General features: G+C 40.3%; 1 protein-coding gene across 1 annotated transcript in view; it reads right to left on the reverse strand.

Moving 5' to 3' along the window:
* The window catches only part of lamb2 (laminin, beta 2 (laminin S)), a 57,202-nt gene that overhangs the window by 10,637 nt on the left and 28,435 nt on the right, over nt 1–18,130 (reverse strand). Inside the window, 19 exon segments of the mRNA XM_042491459.1 lie at nt 1,732–1,767; nt 3,018–3,187; nt 3,392–3,623; nt 4,118–4,261; nt 5,153–5,345; nt 5,461–5,590; nt 5,666–5,793; nt 6,337–6,495; nt 6,612–6,747; nt 7,627–7,706; nt 9,615–9,704; nt 9,706–9,728; nt 9,991–10,170; nt 10,736–10,924; nt 11,402–11,522; nt 11,674–11,714; nt 11,717–11,746; nt 11,749–11,874; nt 16,941–17,004. Coding sequence (XP_042347393.1) covers nt 1,732–1,767; nt 3,018–3,187; nt 3,392–3,623; nt 4,118–4,261; nt 5,153–5,345; nt 5,461–5,590; nt 5,666–5,793; nt 6,337–6,495; nt 6,612–6,747; nt 7,627–7,706; nt 9,615–9,704; nt 9,706–9,728; nt 9,991–10,170; nt 10,736–10,924; nt 11,402–11,522; nt 11,674–11,714; nt 11,717–11,746; nt 11,749–11,874; nt 16,941–17,004 — 2,272 coding nt within the window.

An 18,130-nucleotide genomic window follows, 5' to 3' on the forward strand; every position in this document is an offset into this window, starting at 1 on the left:
ACATGTATGGGGCTGCTGCAACAGGCCCCTGGCCTCCGGTCATTTTGCAAAAGTGGCCCCCAAGAAAAGCAAGTTGAGCATCCCTGATTCATGGACATTAACACGGTATGATTTTTACAAGATGTCTCAGTTTGCTTTGAGAAACTCCGCAAACACAAAAGTAGCCCCTACAGAAGCACCTCAAACTGCACAATATTGTCCCACACTGTGCTGTGTACTGTTTTTTGCTGCATCTGTACCATACCCCCTGCTATAGACTGCCCCACACACCCGCAACAACAGACAGGCAGTGAAACTATTATTTTAGTATTTTTTCCTCACTATTATGTCTTATTCGTTGTCCCTTCAGGTGGAGTCAAAAGATGAAATTTTGCATATTTGAGTCTAGCAGGAAATGGAGCACAGAAGGAAATTAGAGAAAGAAGAAATGAGAAAGTGAGGAGAGGTAAAAAGTAGTGCTGTGCTGGCAGAGTAAAGGCTGAAGTACAGGGGAGATTAGATGAGCTTCGTAGTTGCATGCCTCAAAAAAACCATTTTTAATCCAAGTTTTAATCCATGTCTGTGAAATGGATGCCCCCCCCCGGAAGAACTATACAATCACCACAGTTCTGAGTAGACACCCAAGATTAGTGTCACCAATTCAGTATCCAACCAAATGTGTCCTCTTCTGTTCCTGACTTGTGACGTTATGATAAAGGATATGAAAACATGTTTTGTGAGGTCACTGTGACCTGTGACCACTAAATTCTAATCACATCATTCTTGAATTCTATGGGACATTTGTGCCGAATTTGAGGAAATTCCTGTGACGTGTTATTGCGTTTAGGAGAATGAGACAGATGCAAGGTCACGTTGACCTTGACCTTGACCTTTGACCACCAAATTCTAATCACTTCATTTTTAAGTACAAGTGAACCTTAGTGCAAAGTTTTAAGAAATTCCCTCATGGCTGTCTTGAAATATCGCCTTCACAAGAATTGGGTGGGGCAAAGGGAAGGAGAAGCATTGGTGAGACAGAGGCAGCTGTCATTTTGAAAATCAGCGCCCTGTCCTCCTTTATCTAACAGACACAATGATTCAGTGGACATCTAAGGGTCAGCAGCTTTTTTATGGCTATATTGTTGTATCAGTTTATCAGTTTTCTCCAGCTCATGATTGCTTAACCACCTCAAACATCTTTTCATTCACAGATGAACGGTTAAACCTAATTCAAACAAAAGAGAATAGAAGCTGACCCAGACTCAGAATCAACACATACCAGTGCATACTCTGTTCCCATATTGCCCTTCCTCACAGTGTCTCCCTCTTACTTTGAAGGGTATATTTTTGAGCATTAAATGACACTTTTTGACACAATGACTCAAAAATAATGAGTCTGGGTCAGGTCCTTGTATTCGGAATATTTAAATAGACCTGGTTCAAATCTTGTTTTTATATAATTAACCCACTTATGTAATATAATTCTGATATAATGTTGAGTATTTGTCTCTTTTTTTGCCATATGAAACATGGGCGGTCAGATGAAAGCTCTGAAAAGGGCTTAATATTATTCTTTGAGCCAGGTCTCACACATGGGCAGGAGTGCATTGTGGCACAGCACCGCTGATGGGAGGGGTGCTGAAGCCATGCATGGGTGGGATTGGCAAAGTGGAGGGATGGTGGAAAATATAAGAGAAGGAGGAGGAGGAGAAGGTGAAGGGGAAGGGACGAGGGTCAACCATCATTACTCACGCTTAAAAATGGTCGCCCCGGAGCGTTTAACAATCCCTGTGCCAGTGGTACAGGGGTGGGAGGAAATGAGACAGGTTACTATTCACCATAGCCCACTGAGAAACAGCATTCGTACCGCATTTGTGTTACAACATCGATCTTGTCACACAAGGTAGTGAATTGGAGTTTTATTGCGAACATTTTTCAGAACTGCTTTAGAGGAAGATGATCTTAGTGGCTGACTCATCAAGTCAACTTGAAGATCCTTAAGTCGACTAAAACATGAATCTGTGGTGATAAAGATGGACTCTGCTAGACTCCCCGATAATAGGGATGTATGTATATTGGTGGTCCCCAGTGGGTGATTCCTAGTGACATGGATGAGCCCTTTTACTCTAACGCCACAGTGAGGTTGATATTATTGGCTTCAGACATTAAGTCCGTCACAGAATGAATTGTACTTACTTTGGTAGTCCCTTTATAAATTAATTTAGTGCCATCATCAAGTCAAAATTTCAAGTAAAATTTCCAAGTACCTGGGGACAGTAATGACATTTCCATCAGCCTCAGCTGTACTTTGTCATAATGCTTATTAGCACCATAACGCCATGCTAACTCGATAGAGTAACTCGATAGAGTTAGCATAGCAAGACTGTGTAAAATGAATGCAGAAAGCATAACATTATATCCACTTAATATCAGCATGTTTGCATGCGGATGTTAGCATTTAGGTCAAAGCACAGCTGTGCCCAAGAAAAGCCTTACAGAGCTGCTTGCATGGCTGCACATTCTTTGAGGTTGATCTAAATCAATTTGAACTGTAACATCAGCTCAGTGCAAGACAAGTTTCCTACAAACCGGACTATTGATGCACTAAAACAACATGAGATTAAATGTCACTAGTTTGTCTTTTTGAAATATATTAAAGGTATCTTTCTGCTTAAAGTCACCCACCAAAGTGCCCTGTGACTTGATAAAAACACATCACAGATACATTTAAACTCAGATGAGGTTTTGTAGTCATGTTTTAAAACATGACAAACCCACTGACATGAAGTGCCTAATGAGAAGCAGTATGATGATGCTGTGCTGTAATGTTCAGGTGTGAAACACTTTAAACGGGCATTCACAATGTTCTATAGAAAATGCATCACCCACACACATATCTGAATATAGTGATGATGTCATGAGCATCACTTACTGAGAATGAGGAAGAGAAAAAGAGCAAAAAACAAGAACTGATGGAGCAGGAGGGACAGAAGAATTATAGATGCACTGTAATGGTACGAGCATCGTGCGAGGTTTACCTGTGTAACCCTGGTTACAGTTGCAGATGATTTGTCTGTTACGGTTGTCCTGGTAACAAGATGCAGCAAAGTGGCGACCACTGTTGGGGCCATCTGGACAGGGGCAAGGACGACACTGGCCACCAGATGTTATGCCCAAAACTGGGTTACCATAGTAACCATTGGCACACCTACAGAAATTTAAAAGTAGTCTTAAATACTAGTAAAACCTCTTGTCAACAGCAAGGTAGAAGTATGCATAAATGGAATTTTCAGTTATCATATTTATATTTATTTTGTTCTTATATGATCGGGAGAATTAACACAACTATAAAAAGACGATATTTTTTATCTTTTAAATGCTTTTCTTTATCCTCGTCACACTGAAACATCACCTGTCACACTTGTCTCCTCCCGTGTTGTCCCTGCAGTTGATGCAGGCGCCGGTCCTCTGGTCACACCTGTCTGCGTGTCCGTTACACTGGCAGGGTCGGCAGCTGGGGAAGCCCCAGTGACCCGTCTGGCATCCGTCGCAGCGCTGACCAAAGGCTCCGGGACGGCACTGGCACTGACCGGTGAACTTGTCACAAAGTCGAGTCACAGAGCCTTCCAAGCTACAACCACAGGCTGGACCAAAGGAGGAAAAAAGAGAAGGAGGGGCAAATGTGAAGGAGAACGATAGGAGGAATTCAAGTGGAGAGGGAATCAAAGACAGAAAGTGAAAAGAGGGAAGAGGATGACCGAAGTAAAGGGACTTTGGATTTGTGATTGTATAGTGAGAGACTGTAGAGGGTGCTAGCAGCATAGCATATAACTATTCAAAGGCACTGTTCATTAGGTGAAAAGTAGGATATCTGAATTCAGCTCCTCTGCAGACCAATGTAACAATCATTTATAAATAGAATAAACAAACAAAATGCAAAAATGTTGTCAGCTGTGTGTGAGATCAAAAAGTTTGAACTTCTCCTGTTAAATTTATATATTAGCTGCATGGCCGTTTGCACTGAGCCCTTCCAGTGAAATTTCTTACCAGTTCAGGGGTGTATAATATCGAAAATGTTTTTATGTTACATCATATCCTCCATAAACAGGTCTGGATTTCAATGTTGAGAGTTTCTTACCCATGCAGCCGGAGGGTCCAAAGCCATAAGTTCCTGGAGCACACTGGTCACACCGTCTACCAATCACATTGGGCCTGCAGGGACATTGGCCCCCGCGGACATCACACATGGAGCTGACGGACCCCTGAGGATCGCAATTACAAGCTGGAGGAGAAAAGAGCACAGGCATGATGTCACTGAACCCTAACATATGGGAACATCCTGCACATTGAATTAGGGGCCACAAGGGTCGAACAAAAGCTGAAAATATCAAACTGAGTGTCAGGTTACTGTGATTAATTATTTGTTTTACATGTATTGATTCATTTTATAATGACAATAAAAGTGTTTCATCAGAAATATCTGTCTCTTTAGCTGCTAAATCTTCCACTATGTTCACCAGTGAGTCACTAACTGTGTGTGTCTGCTGCTGGTGCTGAGCAGGTAATATATATTTGCTCTTTGTAGTTTTTTCACTGAAAACAGCTGCCTACCATGGCTAAAAAAACAACACAAAAAATTATAAAATTTCAAACCAAACAGCTAAATAATGAGCTGAAACTCACTGTGAGGTTCCACAGGGTAGAGGGGTGCTGGACACTCAGGTGATAATTCTCTGTAGGTTCATCAATACAAGCGACTCCATTCATTGTGTCACATTGTTTTCACAGTGCTGTTAAGGAATCCCTTTTCTATCAGTGGGAATGAGGCTAAACTGACTAAAACTGTATCAGTGGTTTACCAACTGGTGGGGGGTGGTCCAAAAGTGGGTAGCATGTCTGTTCTGAATGGACCACAAGTGACTGGCAAACGTGTCAATTTTGTAAAAACAGGAGAAATTTGGACCAGTTCGGAACCAGTGTAATAGATGAATTGCTGTAGTTTTTGTTGAGTCTTTCATTTTAACTTCACTGATCTGAATAATGAGGTTCTGTTTACATTTCAGTCTAGTCAAAGGTCAGAGTAAAGGTCATGTATCCTTACTGACATTATAAACATCATGAACATCATTCAAACAATGCAACAGCTTTTTAACAAGGCTTTTTTTTTACTCACGCAGAGCCCCGTCATTTATGATGGCCGACATGCTGGTGATCAGCTTGGCACAGGTGTCACTCATCAGTGGGCGGGTTACACTCTTCGCCCCCTCGTGGCAGCGGTAGCGTTCATAGGTCTGCTTCCTGATGTTAGAGGCTGGATCTCCTGCATTGAACATCTCCATGGAGGAGTGGCGTGGCATCAAGGCAATCTGGCGCAGAGAGCAGAGATTTATGACAAGGAAAGAGGAGGAGATGTTTATGTTTGGGATGAAAATGACAATTTGTTTATTTATTTTAGAGGACTAGGGAAAAAAAAGATCTTACAGAGTCCACAAGGAGAATAGCGCTGGCTCCGTTGAGGATACTGTTGGCATCCTGATAGCGCCTGAACTCAAAGCGGAGGGTGTAGGTCACACCTCTCTCCAGACACACAGGCTGAGGAGGGACCATAAACCTGGAGCAAACACAGTCAGCACACAGTTGATATTCAGCAGTTGTGTGTGTGTGTGTGTTTTTTTGAGGCACAGACCTGGCTCCAGCCGGCAGGGAAACCAGGAGTCTGTCATCATCTGGGATGGTGTTTCCACAGGGGCTGCTGGTAGGAATCGGCCCTGGGCGGATCACTGTTATTCTCACCTCCTCCCAGTCTCGGGGCATCTGGTTAAAATCAGTGTAATGTGGTTAATATGCAGTCAAAAGCAAACTCATTATGAATTATGAGTGTTTGAAAAGGGGAGGAGGCTAGTTACAAAATAATGGCTACCTAGATGATAGGAAATAGATCATAAACGCTTTGGAAAATGCTAAAAATGTAAAAGATAAATGATTGACAAACAAAAGGCTGAAACACAACCCTCAGCAGGTTCCTTTACAGATTGTCTGGACAGGAAAGACTGAACACAGGTCATGGAATAGTTTGAATTTTTTATTTTTTATTATTTTATTTTATTTATTTTTTATTAAATGAAGTTCAATACCACTTTGTATAACTGTTAAACATGCGACTTAGCTTAGCTCACTTCCCAATTACCCCAATAAAGGATTAAAGAGTAGAATTGCTCTTCTCATCTAACTCTCAGCAAGAGAGGCAGTACACGTGTTGCACAAAACTTTGAACTATCCGTTTTTATCACTTCATTTTGATCTGAGCAGTCTACAACAAGCAAGGATAAGTGTACATGTACAAACACACACACAGACCTGTGACTCGTAGCGGATAAGCAGGTCATATTCCATGGAGTAGGGGATGTTACTGATGAGGAACTCCAGAGTGCCACCCTCAGGAACCCGAGCAAACCCAATGCCCGTCCATGTGGCGGGGCGACCCAGCTGGTGCTCCCTGACCTCCACTGCACAGCCCTGAGAACAGACAGAAGTACTCAGATATGTACTGTATTTTTTATATATTTCCATTCTAAAGCCACATAATCACTCCAATACAAAAGTGTTCTGATGAAGAATAGACATGGACTCACCTGCCCCATTTTGGCCAACTCAGCCTCATACAGGTAGTGATCCAGAGCCATGAAGAAATATCTGGACTCCACCTGTATACACTGGCGTCCTGTCATGTGACTGCGGCAGCGACACTGGCCGCTCTCCATGGAGCATCTACAGAGAAGATATGAATTGCTTTGTTATTACTATGATATTATGTGGTTTAGCTGCCAATGTGGGGTGCTTTGCCTTTAATCGCTAAACAATCACTATTTCAATTTTTAGCTCAGACTAAAAAGTCAATCATGCTAGCTGCTCTGTGAGGATGTACTTAAGCACAGCAGTGCTTTACATGCTAACATCAGCAAGCTAACATGCTCACACGACAGCATTAACATGATGATGTTTACCACGTATGATGTTTAACATGTTCATTTTAGCTCCGCATGTTAGCATAACTTGGTCATTTCTGTTATGCAGCAGCATTTGCCATTTCAACATTTAAAAAGTATTTTGCAAAGTATTGAACAAATTAAGATTATGAGCGGGTGATGGCACTGGTGGAAAAGCTTAAGGATGAACCAAATGTCATAAAAATCTGCCCAATAGTTAGTGAGAAATTTCATTTATAACCACAAATGTTCACCTAATAAAGAGGAAAAGTAAGGGGATCGTCTGGATCGTCTGGATTCATCCACTGGGGACTATGAATATAAGTACAAAACTTGATAACAATAGATCTTAAGGTTACTGAGATATTTCAGTTTGAACCAGTGTGGTTAACTGACAGATCTATGTCACCACCTCGGGTGGCTAACTTCAAAAAAGTGAAGTTTTTGTTATCGTATGGAAGCTGAAATAGTTTGTGACGTTTGCGTTACGTCTGGTGGCATAGAAAATTCATCCATTAATTCATCAATATGACAACAGATGTAACAAATTCATTCTTCCAGGGTAAAGGTGGGGCCATCAAATCTGAATACACAAAGCTTCAGCTACTATTATTTTGATTTCTTATTCATAAAAGTCTCAGACTTCACGTGCGTCACTCACTGGTTGTCGAGGGCTCCTCCGATATCGCACTCGCAGCCTCGGCAGCCGTTCAGGTCGTGGCTCAGAGCCCAGTGTTCTGGCTGGAGACACAGAAGGACAGACAGAGGGCAGAGTGATTGACAGACAGAAACAGAGGAGGACAGAGCAGCCACTCAACAGACAGACAGTTAAACAGTTGGCTCCAGGCAGACAGGATGCATCACTCTCCATACTATTAAAGAGTGAGAGGGGAACTTCCACTACAGTTTGACTGCTGTTAACTGAGTCACAGATACTGTTTCTAGCTCTCTAATCCAGTAAACCAAACATTCATAGCTTTGGGGCAAACTATTACAGTCCTGTTCCTTTCAACTGGCATTGTGAGATGTTCTTCTCTTTCCAAAAGAGCTGACTTGACAGTGTGAATACTGGATCTTTTGCAGTCAGCAATTTCCCTTTCTTTCTCGAGTATGTTTTGGCTGATGGGTTTGTACTACATTTTGTGGTTTCTCCCTTATAAAAAGCTGGTTACTTTTATACTGTATTTGCAAAAATACAGTATAATTAGATTCTGTCCACAAAGTTTGTGGACAGAATCTAATCATCCATCCATCCTGTAGCTGGACTTGGACAGCTATTTGGAAAGCTAATAAGAGAAAGTCAGAGGCAGTAATGACATCAGCTTTTGCTCTTTATCGAGGCAGCTTCTTTTATGCGTAAGATAGTTTTACTTTTATTATATTTACGTTTGTTTTAAATATGCTTTGACCATGTGACAGTAAGGCAATTTTTATATTCTGGATGATTTTTTAAAAAAAAATCTGTCCAATATTGACATCACACTTTTGCTACTAAAATAAGGCTTCCCAGGGTTATTAAGACAGAATCCACTTTCGGACCAGGTCCAAGCCCTGACCATTTTAGGCCTGCTGTAACCCGCACCGACCGGACAAGCCTCAAATCCCTGGGCTAAATTTAGATACAGGGCCCAAGCAGGAGCTCACATTCCTGCTTATACTATTCCTAGCTGGGTAGGTTTGGGACAAGAGGTTAAATTATAACAGGACGCTGATCAGCAACCAAAGATCTCGGCCAAATCAGCAGCACTGGTTTAGAAATGACAAGGAAAAAAAGAAAGGTGATGTGTACTGGAGTTAAATGTATGGGATCTAGATTATGTTGAAAATGGAAATGTATCATGTTTTGTGTCAAACACAGGACCATTACCACCAGCAGGCCTCACTGACAGAAGCAGAGAGTAAGTGGTGAGGAGAGAAAGACAACGAGGAAATGACAGATAAAGATATCTGAGATTTTCCATTCAAGCCAGAATACAAAAGTTGTGCCCTTCTTTTCACAAATTCAATGTAAAACAGGGTGCAACTCCCGGGGCAGCAAAAGAAAATGAGTAAAATGGGAGAACTAGCAGGCCAAGCCCAACTGACCTCTGCCTAAGCTTAAGTACACCACAGGACCTCAGAGGATGACTAAGGCAGCCAGTATTTTTTTAAATTTAACTATCATTATAATTATTATTAATAACAATAATATTAATAATATCTTGTTGATGTTGTTAGATTATATGCATTATGTTTTGTGTCAATATATATATATATATATATATATATATATATATATATATCTTTTATCATTTTTTATATCCATTATTTTTGTCCTCTAAGTATTATTTGCTCAGTCCATCTTCTCTCTTCTTTTTCAGCTGCAAACACACATGCACCTAAACATACACACGAATGACCTCAATAAGAGTAAAATAGCCGGATTGCATATCAACAACAGTAAGATTACCATCATGCCTGATCATTTCTTTGCATGTTGGTTGTTGTTTTTTGTTTGTTTATTTGTCCCATTTCAGCCTGTCTTGTCAAAAATTCTGTCTCCATTTACCCCCATGTTTTGCATTGCCTATGTGTTTGTGTATGTTTTGCTATTGTTTTTGAACTCACTAAAAAAAAAAAAAAAGAAAAAAAAAAAAAGGCCCTTCTTACCAAACACTGGTCACAGCTGCGTCCAGTGACAAGACGCTTGCAGAAGCAGTCTCCACTGACAGGGTCACACTGGGAGCTACCTGACACTGTTTCCCCTGTGGTCACACCGGCAAGCTGATGGCACAGGGCAGAGGGAAAAACTGAGACCTTACCTTTTTACAGGTAGATAACTAGTCACTGCAGAACATTGAAAAACAGGTTTTCAAGTGAAAAACGACCTGCCACCAATGTCAAGCAAACTTCTAAATCAATTTCTACATGATCTGATTTGTAGATTCATTTCTATACAATAGGCAAATGTTAGAATGACCCAGAGTACAATCTGGTTCATTCTTACATTGCTATGTTTATGTGAATTATAAGAGACTGTACTCACGTTGGCAGCCCTGAGGGTTTTCAGCGCTCAGACCAAAGAAGCCGGTCTTACACTTGTCGCAGCGTGGCCCCTCGACATTGGCCTTACAGCGGCATTGACCTCCCACCATGCCGAGGGATGGGTCAGTGTGGCTATCACACATCCCGCCGTTCTGAGAACCATCTGGGTCACAGTCACAAGCTATGGGACAAACAGGCTCCAGTGAGTTTAAATGACAAGTTAAATTGCATGAAAAGTTTAACTAAACTATGCCTGAGCTCTAATGCCCCCGCAGTACTGCAGATTTTCAGAAAATTCAGTTTTAGTTTGTGCTGCATTTGGATGGAAACCTGACTAATTTTACTACATAAAGTATCAATAAGTCGAAAAATGTTATCAGATTGTTTCCCAATATTCCTCATTTTTCTTAACTGATTGCAAGAGTTTGGTAGGCGTGGCTTCAGGGTAAAACCTTGTCTTAAAATTCAGAATGCAGATGCAGCCAAATTCACGGTACGTAAATGAGCCTCTTGCAGTTCTTTACAATGTGATGGCATGTCACTTAATGGTGCAACAGTACAAATATAACTTTGAAGGAGTGGCTTCGCTTTTTAGAAAATATGCTCATTTGCTTTCTGCTGAAAAGTTTGAAAGATTGAAATCATTCCCATAAGAAACATCCACCTCCAGGCACCTCTAAAGCTCATAACATCCTGTATCTTGTTTGTTCAATCTGTACAAAAAACCAAAGTGCACAAACACTCACCGATGCAGACTCGTGGGTCTCTGATATCTTTAAAAGGGTCTTTGTAGTAGAAAGGTTTGCACATCTCACAGTTGCGTCCCATGGTGTTGTGCTGACAGTCGTCACACACTCCTCCGCTGACGTTTCCCATGGCCATATACACCGCCATGTCAAAGTGGCACGAGCTCGAATGGCTGTTACAGTTACATTCTAGAAAAAAGACATTTGTTTCAAATGAATCAGTCATTGCTGACTCTCTTTCATTCTGTTTTTTACTTTCAAGTGTTTACTGTTCCCGGGCAGATACAGAGTGACAGTTTATACTGCCCGAGTTGTGTGAGAGTTTGTAAAGGGATGTTTGATATAGATTTGCTGATGTTAAACGCAGACACCTATGACTTTAATGCATCCAGAATTTTCTCTTTTGTTGAATTCTTTGTTCACTGTCAAGGCACTAGGACTGCAATATCATAGATGAGCAAATGTACACAATATGATAACTGTCAACATTTATATCATGGTATACCTTAAAACAGGTATATTGCTGCAACCCCACAAGGCATGCAAGAAAAAGAATGTTTTCCTCACAAATTCTACATAACAAGGGATGAGTAATTGATATAAAAATGACCATTTAAGGGTGAAGCATTCCTTTAATGTCCCATTTCCTCCCTTCTGTGTACTCACTCTTGCAGGCGTGGGTGTTGCGTCCTTCAGCTGGTCTCCAGGGCAGGTCGTTGTAGAAGTCATCACATTGCTCACAGTTCAAACCTTTGGTGTTGTGGTTACACACACACCTGCCGTGAACCTTAAAAGAAGATGTGAGGGGGGGGATTAAAGCAATCTGCATGAGATGGAGAATAAACCACTTTGAAATCCTGACAGTAAATTACAGGAGGAAAACTAAAGAAAAACTGCAAATTAAAAGTCTGCGGTGTAACTGAAGCCTTGTCACTCACCATTCCTTCTATATCATCCCTGATGCCTTCGATGGGGGCCACTCTGAAGCGTGGCCGTAGCAAAAACAGTTCCGCGTACAACAAGCTCGTAAATGGCGTAGTAGTACTTTTCTTTGATTTCAGCTCTGGGGTCCAGCAGGTTGTCTCCCAGTGTGTGAAGCTTGGTGAAGTTCACTCTCAAGTTGGTGATCTTTAGCTGGTCTGTTGGGGAGAGGACATGAGGAGTATGAGTAGGAGAGAAGCAGGTATTTATTCACAATAAGGCTGAAGTCTGGTGAAGGTCTGAAGGCTCAGCTGGCAATACACACGTTGGTGAGGTTACAGATAAAGGATGGCAGCTAAAGAATGGGTTAAAAGCTTAAAAAAACCCCTTTGCACTAACAAGAGGAAGTCAAGGCTGGTGGAACATGACAGACCTGAGTGTGTGGCAAAGCAAAGTACTAAATTGCCTTTAATCTTTGAAGATTCCCACTTAAATTGACTCAGATTGGTGAAGCTTCTCACCGAATTAGCTTCATCTGAACTTTGTAAAGTATTTTGCATTTGTCCTCCATCTCTTACATTGGAGTCTCTTTAGAGTGGGATTCATCTATGAGCAGTAAAGACAGGACGAGTGATTACTATGACCAATAACTTTCAATGTGCATATGGGCTTGTAGAGAAACTTAAAAAAACATGAACTACTTTTCAACCACGCTCTGTGAGGCTGCATGTAGGTGCAGTAATGCTGTAAGCTAAAATGCTGACATATATAATACTAATAATGTTGACCATGTTCACCATCTTAGTTTAGCGTGTTAGAATGCTGATATTTGATCATTTTCACTTGACAAAGTACAGCTAAGGGTAATGGCAAATGCCTAAATAAGACTAATTTTGACCTGATGGTGGTGCTAGATAAAAAGTTAAGAGGATCACCAATATCTATGAGTCACCCTCCAGGGACCTTAAATATCTATACCAAATTTCATGGCAATCTGTTTAACAGGTATTGAGATATTACAGTTCGGACTGAAGTAGCACCATGCTGCTAGCATGGCTACAACTTGCAGGCACAAAGAAGGAATGGTTTCTTCATATTCTTCTATTTTCAAAATATTCAAAAAAGAAAAAGATAAACAATTTATTTGGACACTCACAGTGTGCGGACCTCCTCTGTGCCCTGCAATGAGGTTTTTTTTTTGCCTTTGTCTGGATGTACCTACATTTGGTAGGTACATCTCTGTACTACAAATTGCAAACCAAAACTGCAACATCACAACAATGTAACATGAACCTGATGAGGAAAATTTATTATTGGGTGTTCTTTTTTTTCTCATTTTACTTGCATAAGCTGACTGGCATCTGTTGTTTCATTCAAGCTTTGCAATCACTGGCTCATTCAGCATCCGTATCTGTGTGCAGCACAGTTATTTATAACCTGACCCTTCACCATTGCTCCACATATACCTTCAACACTGTTTGCAGCAGCGATTTCCTCCACCATCAAAATCTCTTCCTTAAGTGACAGTTTTTTTGATACTGGTCTTTGCTAAAAATGCAGTGTTGATTTATGTGTTTGATTGGCTCTTCAGCTGAGTCCTTGTTGCTGTTTGAATATTTTGAGAGTTCCCACAAAAAGCAAAACCTTATCTGCTGAATCTTACTGTATAACCAATTGCTATAAATAGTCAATTCCTTGACGTAGGTGTCTGTAACTGAACTGAATAGTCTCTGAATATAACTGAAAATATGGGATTGCTAAAGCAAGACACCAAACGTCAGTAGTAACTTTCGTGTTAATTTCCTTTTTTCCCACATTCATTTCCAGGAGAGGAATAATCCGAAAATGACCATCAATAGACAAATGTGATGTTAAAATGATTAAATAAACATCCTGCCTCTTTATCATTTCAAATTATTTATTTGAGTTTCTCTTGAAAGAAACTCCTTTCCAGGGAGATTTGTCTGTCTTTAAACACTATCAATCTGCTGCAAAAGCTGTGGTCAGAGCAGCTGATACAGTCCAGCTGCTCACCTGTCGACATCTACACAGTCCGCACGCACCCACCCACACACACACACGCAAATACAAACTGATGCAAATACAAGCATAGCAACACACTTTAAGCACATTTTCACAAAGGCACACACACCTTTTCCTTCTTTGTTATACACAATCACTGGCAATGTTCCTCTTTCCGAGGGGCTACTTTCCCAGCAGCAGAGGAAACATTAGCTACTGACCTCAGAGACACAAGCCTCAGCCTCAGAGACACAAAACAACCATGAAGAGATACAAAAAACAACAAACAGCGGCAGACTCAGAGTCTGTGTTTTTGTGGCTGTTTTATGTCTTTTTATGGGAATCTTTTGGCTCTTTGTGGTATTTTTGTGTCTCTTTCAGGTGATATTGTGTCTTTTTTGGACAATTTCTATCTGTGGTTTGTATGCTACAATTTGTTCGTATTTTGTGTCGCTTCTCAGTTTCTTCACATCTCTTTGTGGTCTTTTTGTGTCCTTCTTGCTGGCCAGTAAGTGTTAATTTGCATGACATATTGCAAATAAAGGCCAGGCCTATTTCCTCTTTGACTCTTGATAGGCTTCTGACTGGCCACATATAATATACAAATATATATATATAAAAATATAAATATCAAATATAACTTTTTATTCTAGCTATTACTGAAATTACAAAAACGCTGGTTCTCATATAGTAGAAATAAAAAATAACTCCACATACAACACTTTTGATGAGTAAATGAGGCAGAAAATGAGGTAATTTTAAAATGAATTTATCATCATCATTACCAAAATGATAAATGTAATTAGTAGGATTATAAACATCTATAATTTTAGCATCATATCAGCTACAGCCTGCACAGTGCCCTCTTTACAAACTGTTCCTCGTCAGAAAAAAAAGGAAATGCCTCGGTCATGACCAGCATTTAAAAACCTTTCCACTTCCTGAGTTTCCTGTCATTTTAAATCCTGCTGGAGTTGAAGCAGTGGTGCTACAATGAGATGGATGAAATGTTTCATGGTAGGCTTTATTTGGGTCCAAATTCTGACCCTACCCCACAGACTTTATCTGCAGTAACAGAATCCCTCTCTGACAGACGAGAGCTAATCCCTCCAGCTCCACTGCACCGAGACACTGTCTGTTTCTTGGCAACATTAGATATTAGACTTTTCCGTTTGCAGTGTTCCCATGGATGTACACACAACTATCACTGGATGACTAGCTGATTTACTTTATAATACTTCGGAAATGTTGTGACTAAGTTACAAAGAATGCAGCAAGTCACTTCTTCCCACTTTGTTGTAACACAGAGAATTAGTCAGACAGAAGATGAATATTTAGGACTTTTTGTTCGCAACGGAGCCTCCTTTACACGCTTCCCCCAAGCTGTGTATTATCCCAAAAACCTCTACAAGTCAAATGCTTTAGTTTATAGATGGTTAAACATGGGCACATTTTTTCTCTTTGTGGCTGTTTTGTGTCTCCCTGAGGTAATTGTGTGTCTTTTAAGGTAAATTTTGTCTTTCAATGGTACTCTTGTGTGTCTTTAGGGTAATTTTGTATCTTTTTGTGGTTGATAAGTGTTTGTTTTTTTTTTGTCTCCTTGAGCTGTTTTGTGTATCTTTGATATAATGTTGAGTCTCTTTGTGATTGCTTTATGGGTCTATGAGGTAATTTTGTGACTTTTTTTGTGGTTCTTTTGTGGCTCTTTTTTATTGTTTAATGTTTGTTGTTCTGTTTCAGGTAAGTTTGTGTAGTTTTTGGTCATTTTCTGTCAGTGGTTGTTTTGCTACTTTTTGTAGGCTTTGTGTTTCTTTGCAGTTCCTTTGCATGTTTTTGTCTATTGTAGCCTTGCTGCTGGGCGAGTGCTAATTTGTGTGTCATTTTGCAGGTAAAGACCAGCGTAGGTCCCTGACACTTTGAGCCCTCGGGTTGTGACCCCCTTGGCCCATTCAGTAATCCATCCCTGTGGGTGAAAACAGTGCTGTGATTTGGGTGAAGGTCCCTCAGTCAAAGAAGCAGAATATAATAATAAAAATAACTTATGGCAAAAAGTTTCTCACACAAGTGATGCAGAAACAAATAAAAAAAAAACTACCCAACAGGAATAACTTTGGATTTTGATTCATTGTCTTGACAACAGCAGACAGATAATATGGATTGCTCAGCTGTGAGAGGGTCAGGGGTCTTCACGTGGGCCGTTTGCAGTGAGAAATTTAACATCAGAACATGACAACCTCTGCTGCTGCTGCATTTGGAAACCAATCTCGGGTTTCTGGGAAAAGCTCTCATGTCCTGCCAGTCTAAACATGAGGGCTTGGACAGTGAGGCTGTGTGGGAGAGAAACAGCTGCTTTTCACATCTCTCCATGTCTCCTGCACAGCAGGGCCATGTTTCACACCCCACAGAGACAGAGGGGCTGTTACAGTCCCTAATGTGTCACAGCTGGATAACAAGAGCTCACTGTGTCGGCTAGAGTTTGATTTATCGTGACAAATGTGTCAAAGGGAAAGGATAGCACTCTGCAGAATAATTTGTTAAACTTAATGATTAAATTCAAACTAAAATTCTGATTCTGCACCAAATTTATTAGGAACAAGCCTTCTAAAGTTTAGGGGGGATTCGTGGGTTCCCATAGAACCCATTTTCATTCAGATATCATTACACATTAACTCCACACCCCATATGATTTAAGTCATTAAAGTTGACCTGATACAAGATGAATAAATCTTTTTTAAATCTTTGCTGCCATCTTGACTGTAATGGAGTCAAGAGTCTCTTTAGGGAGAGGGTTTTATTAGACATTGTATCCTAGACTTGTCTTCATATAGTGTGTCTACTCTGGTTTCATAATGATAATGTAACCTGCATATTGTCTCCCATTCATTCCACTACTGTCATGCATACAAACTGAACACACAGTCTGCCCTGCACTCCCTGTTCCTCCCCCACATGTCCCCAAACAGCAGAGAGCGGCACTTTTCTAAGTGCACTTTAGTATGATGCATGCAATAATATGTTTGTAATAAAAGCGTATTTTTTTTTACAACATATGCTCTACTTTAACTGGTTGTAGAGCTCTTATAGCTCCTTACATCAAAGAGCCTTCTGCCTATAAAGCAACATTAACCCAAAAACATGGACAAACTAAAACATGTAAGTGATTTTTAGTTTCTATTTTCTGTATCTTTTTTTAAATTATTTTCTTCCTCCCTGTAATATTTTACACCATCACTCTGCTGTTAAAAACATCAGCGTGACATACTCTGGATGCTGGGGCTGTATGGATCCTCAATCCTGATGGCTGGATCCAACACTCTGTAGATGACCTAGGCCAGGATATACATATTATATTATTACTCACATCACATATTTAAACTATCTGAGACTTAAAATAATAATGCAACAAGCAGTGAGAAATGCAGCATGAGTCTGAATCAGACTTTGCACTCTGTGGTCTGCATGTCTGAGCAGCGTTCAGTGTGTGCATCATAGATTTGTGCTGTGCTTTTCAAAAGCTCGGGTTCTTTGTCCTCTCTGTTTTTTCGCTTTTTGCCAAACATCCCTTTAAATTCAGGATTTTGAAATTAAATTCTCTTTGGGACAAAGATTGATTAGGAAACTGATCATTTCACATGCTACTTATGGTTCAAAAATTATAGTGTGACTGGTCTTTTTTGCTTTCTTGCTAAGAATTGAGGTGACTGAAACCACTCTTGTGTCTGTATGATAAAAAAAGAAATAACTTGGAGACAGTTAGCATAGCTTAGCATAAAGACTGGAAACAGCAGGGACAGCAACTGCAAAATTTGTCTATCAACACCTCTGAATTTCCCTTATCAAAATGTTATATCTCGTACGCATAACATATGTTCGAAAAGAACTTCAAAAAGTAGTCTAGTCTTTGTTTTTGGCTGTTCAGCTAAACTTAGAAAGGTGTTATCTAATTCTCAGCAAAAAAAGCACATAAGGGTATTTCTCAAAATGTGGATCTATTTTTTCATGTCAGGTCATGTCTGTGGTCACAGCAACCAGAAAAATTGACACTTTGGTAATGGAATGGGCACTTTGGGAGATCCTCATAGTAAAGGAGGCATATCAAATATATATGAGAAACGATCTCAGTTTAAAAAATATGGACACTTGAGATCAGCTTGGCAGGATAAACTGGGTAAAGAGATTACAGAAGACCACTGGGAGACAGCTCCAGAACAGATTCATAAATCTTCAGCGTGCACAGGCGGAACCACCTGAAATTTATGCTAATACATGGCTTATACTGGTCTAATCAAAACCTCAACAGGATAGTTCCAGAAGTAGATCCCTCATATGATCGCTGTGGGCTTGCACCAGAATTGTTAACAAATCTATTCTGGAGTTGTCTGAGCAAATTTAACTAATGGAGCAATATTTCTCAGACCTTATCAAGAAATATACAAAGACCTATTGACTTAG

This window comes from Plectropomus leopardus, chromosome 8 (genome assembly GCF_008729295.1).
Source record: "Plectropomus leopardus isolate mb chromosome 8, YSFRI_Pleo_2.0, whole genome shotgun sequence".
NCBI lineage: Eukaryota > Metazoa > Chordata > Actinopteri > Perciformes > Serranidae > Plectropomus > Plectropomus leopardus.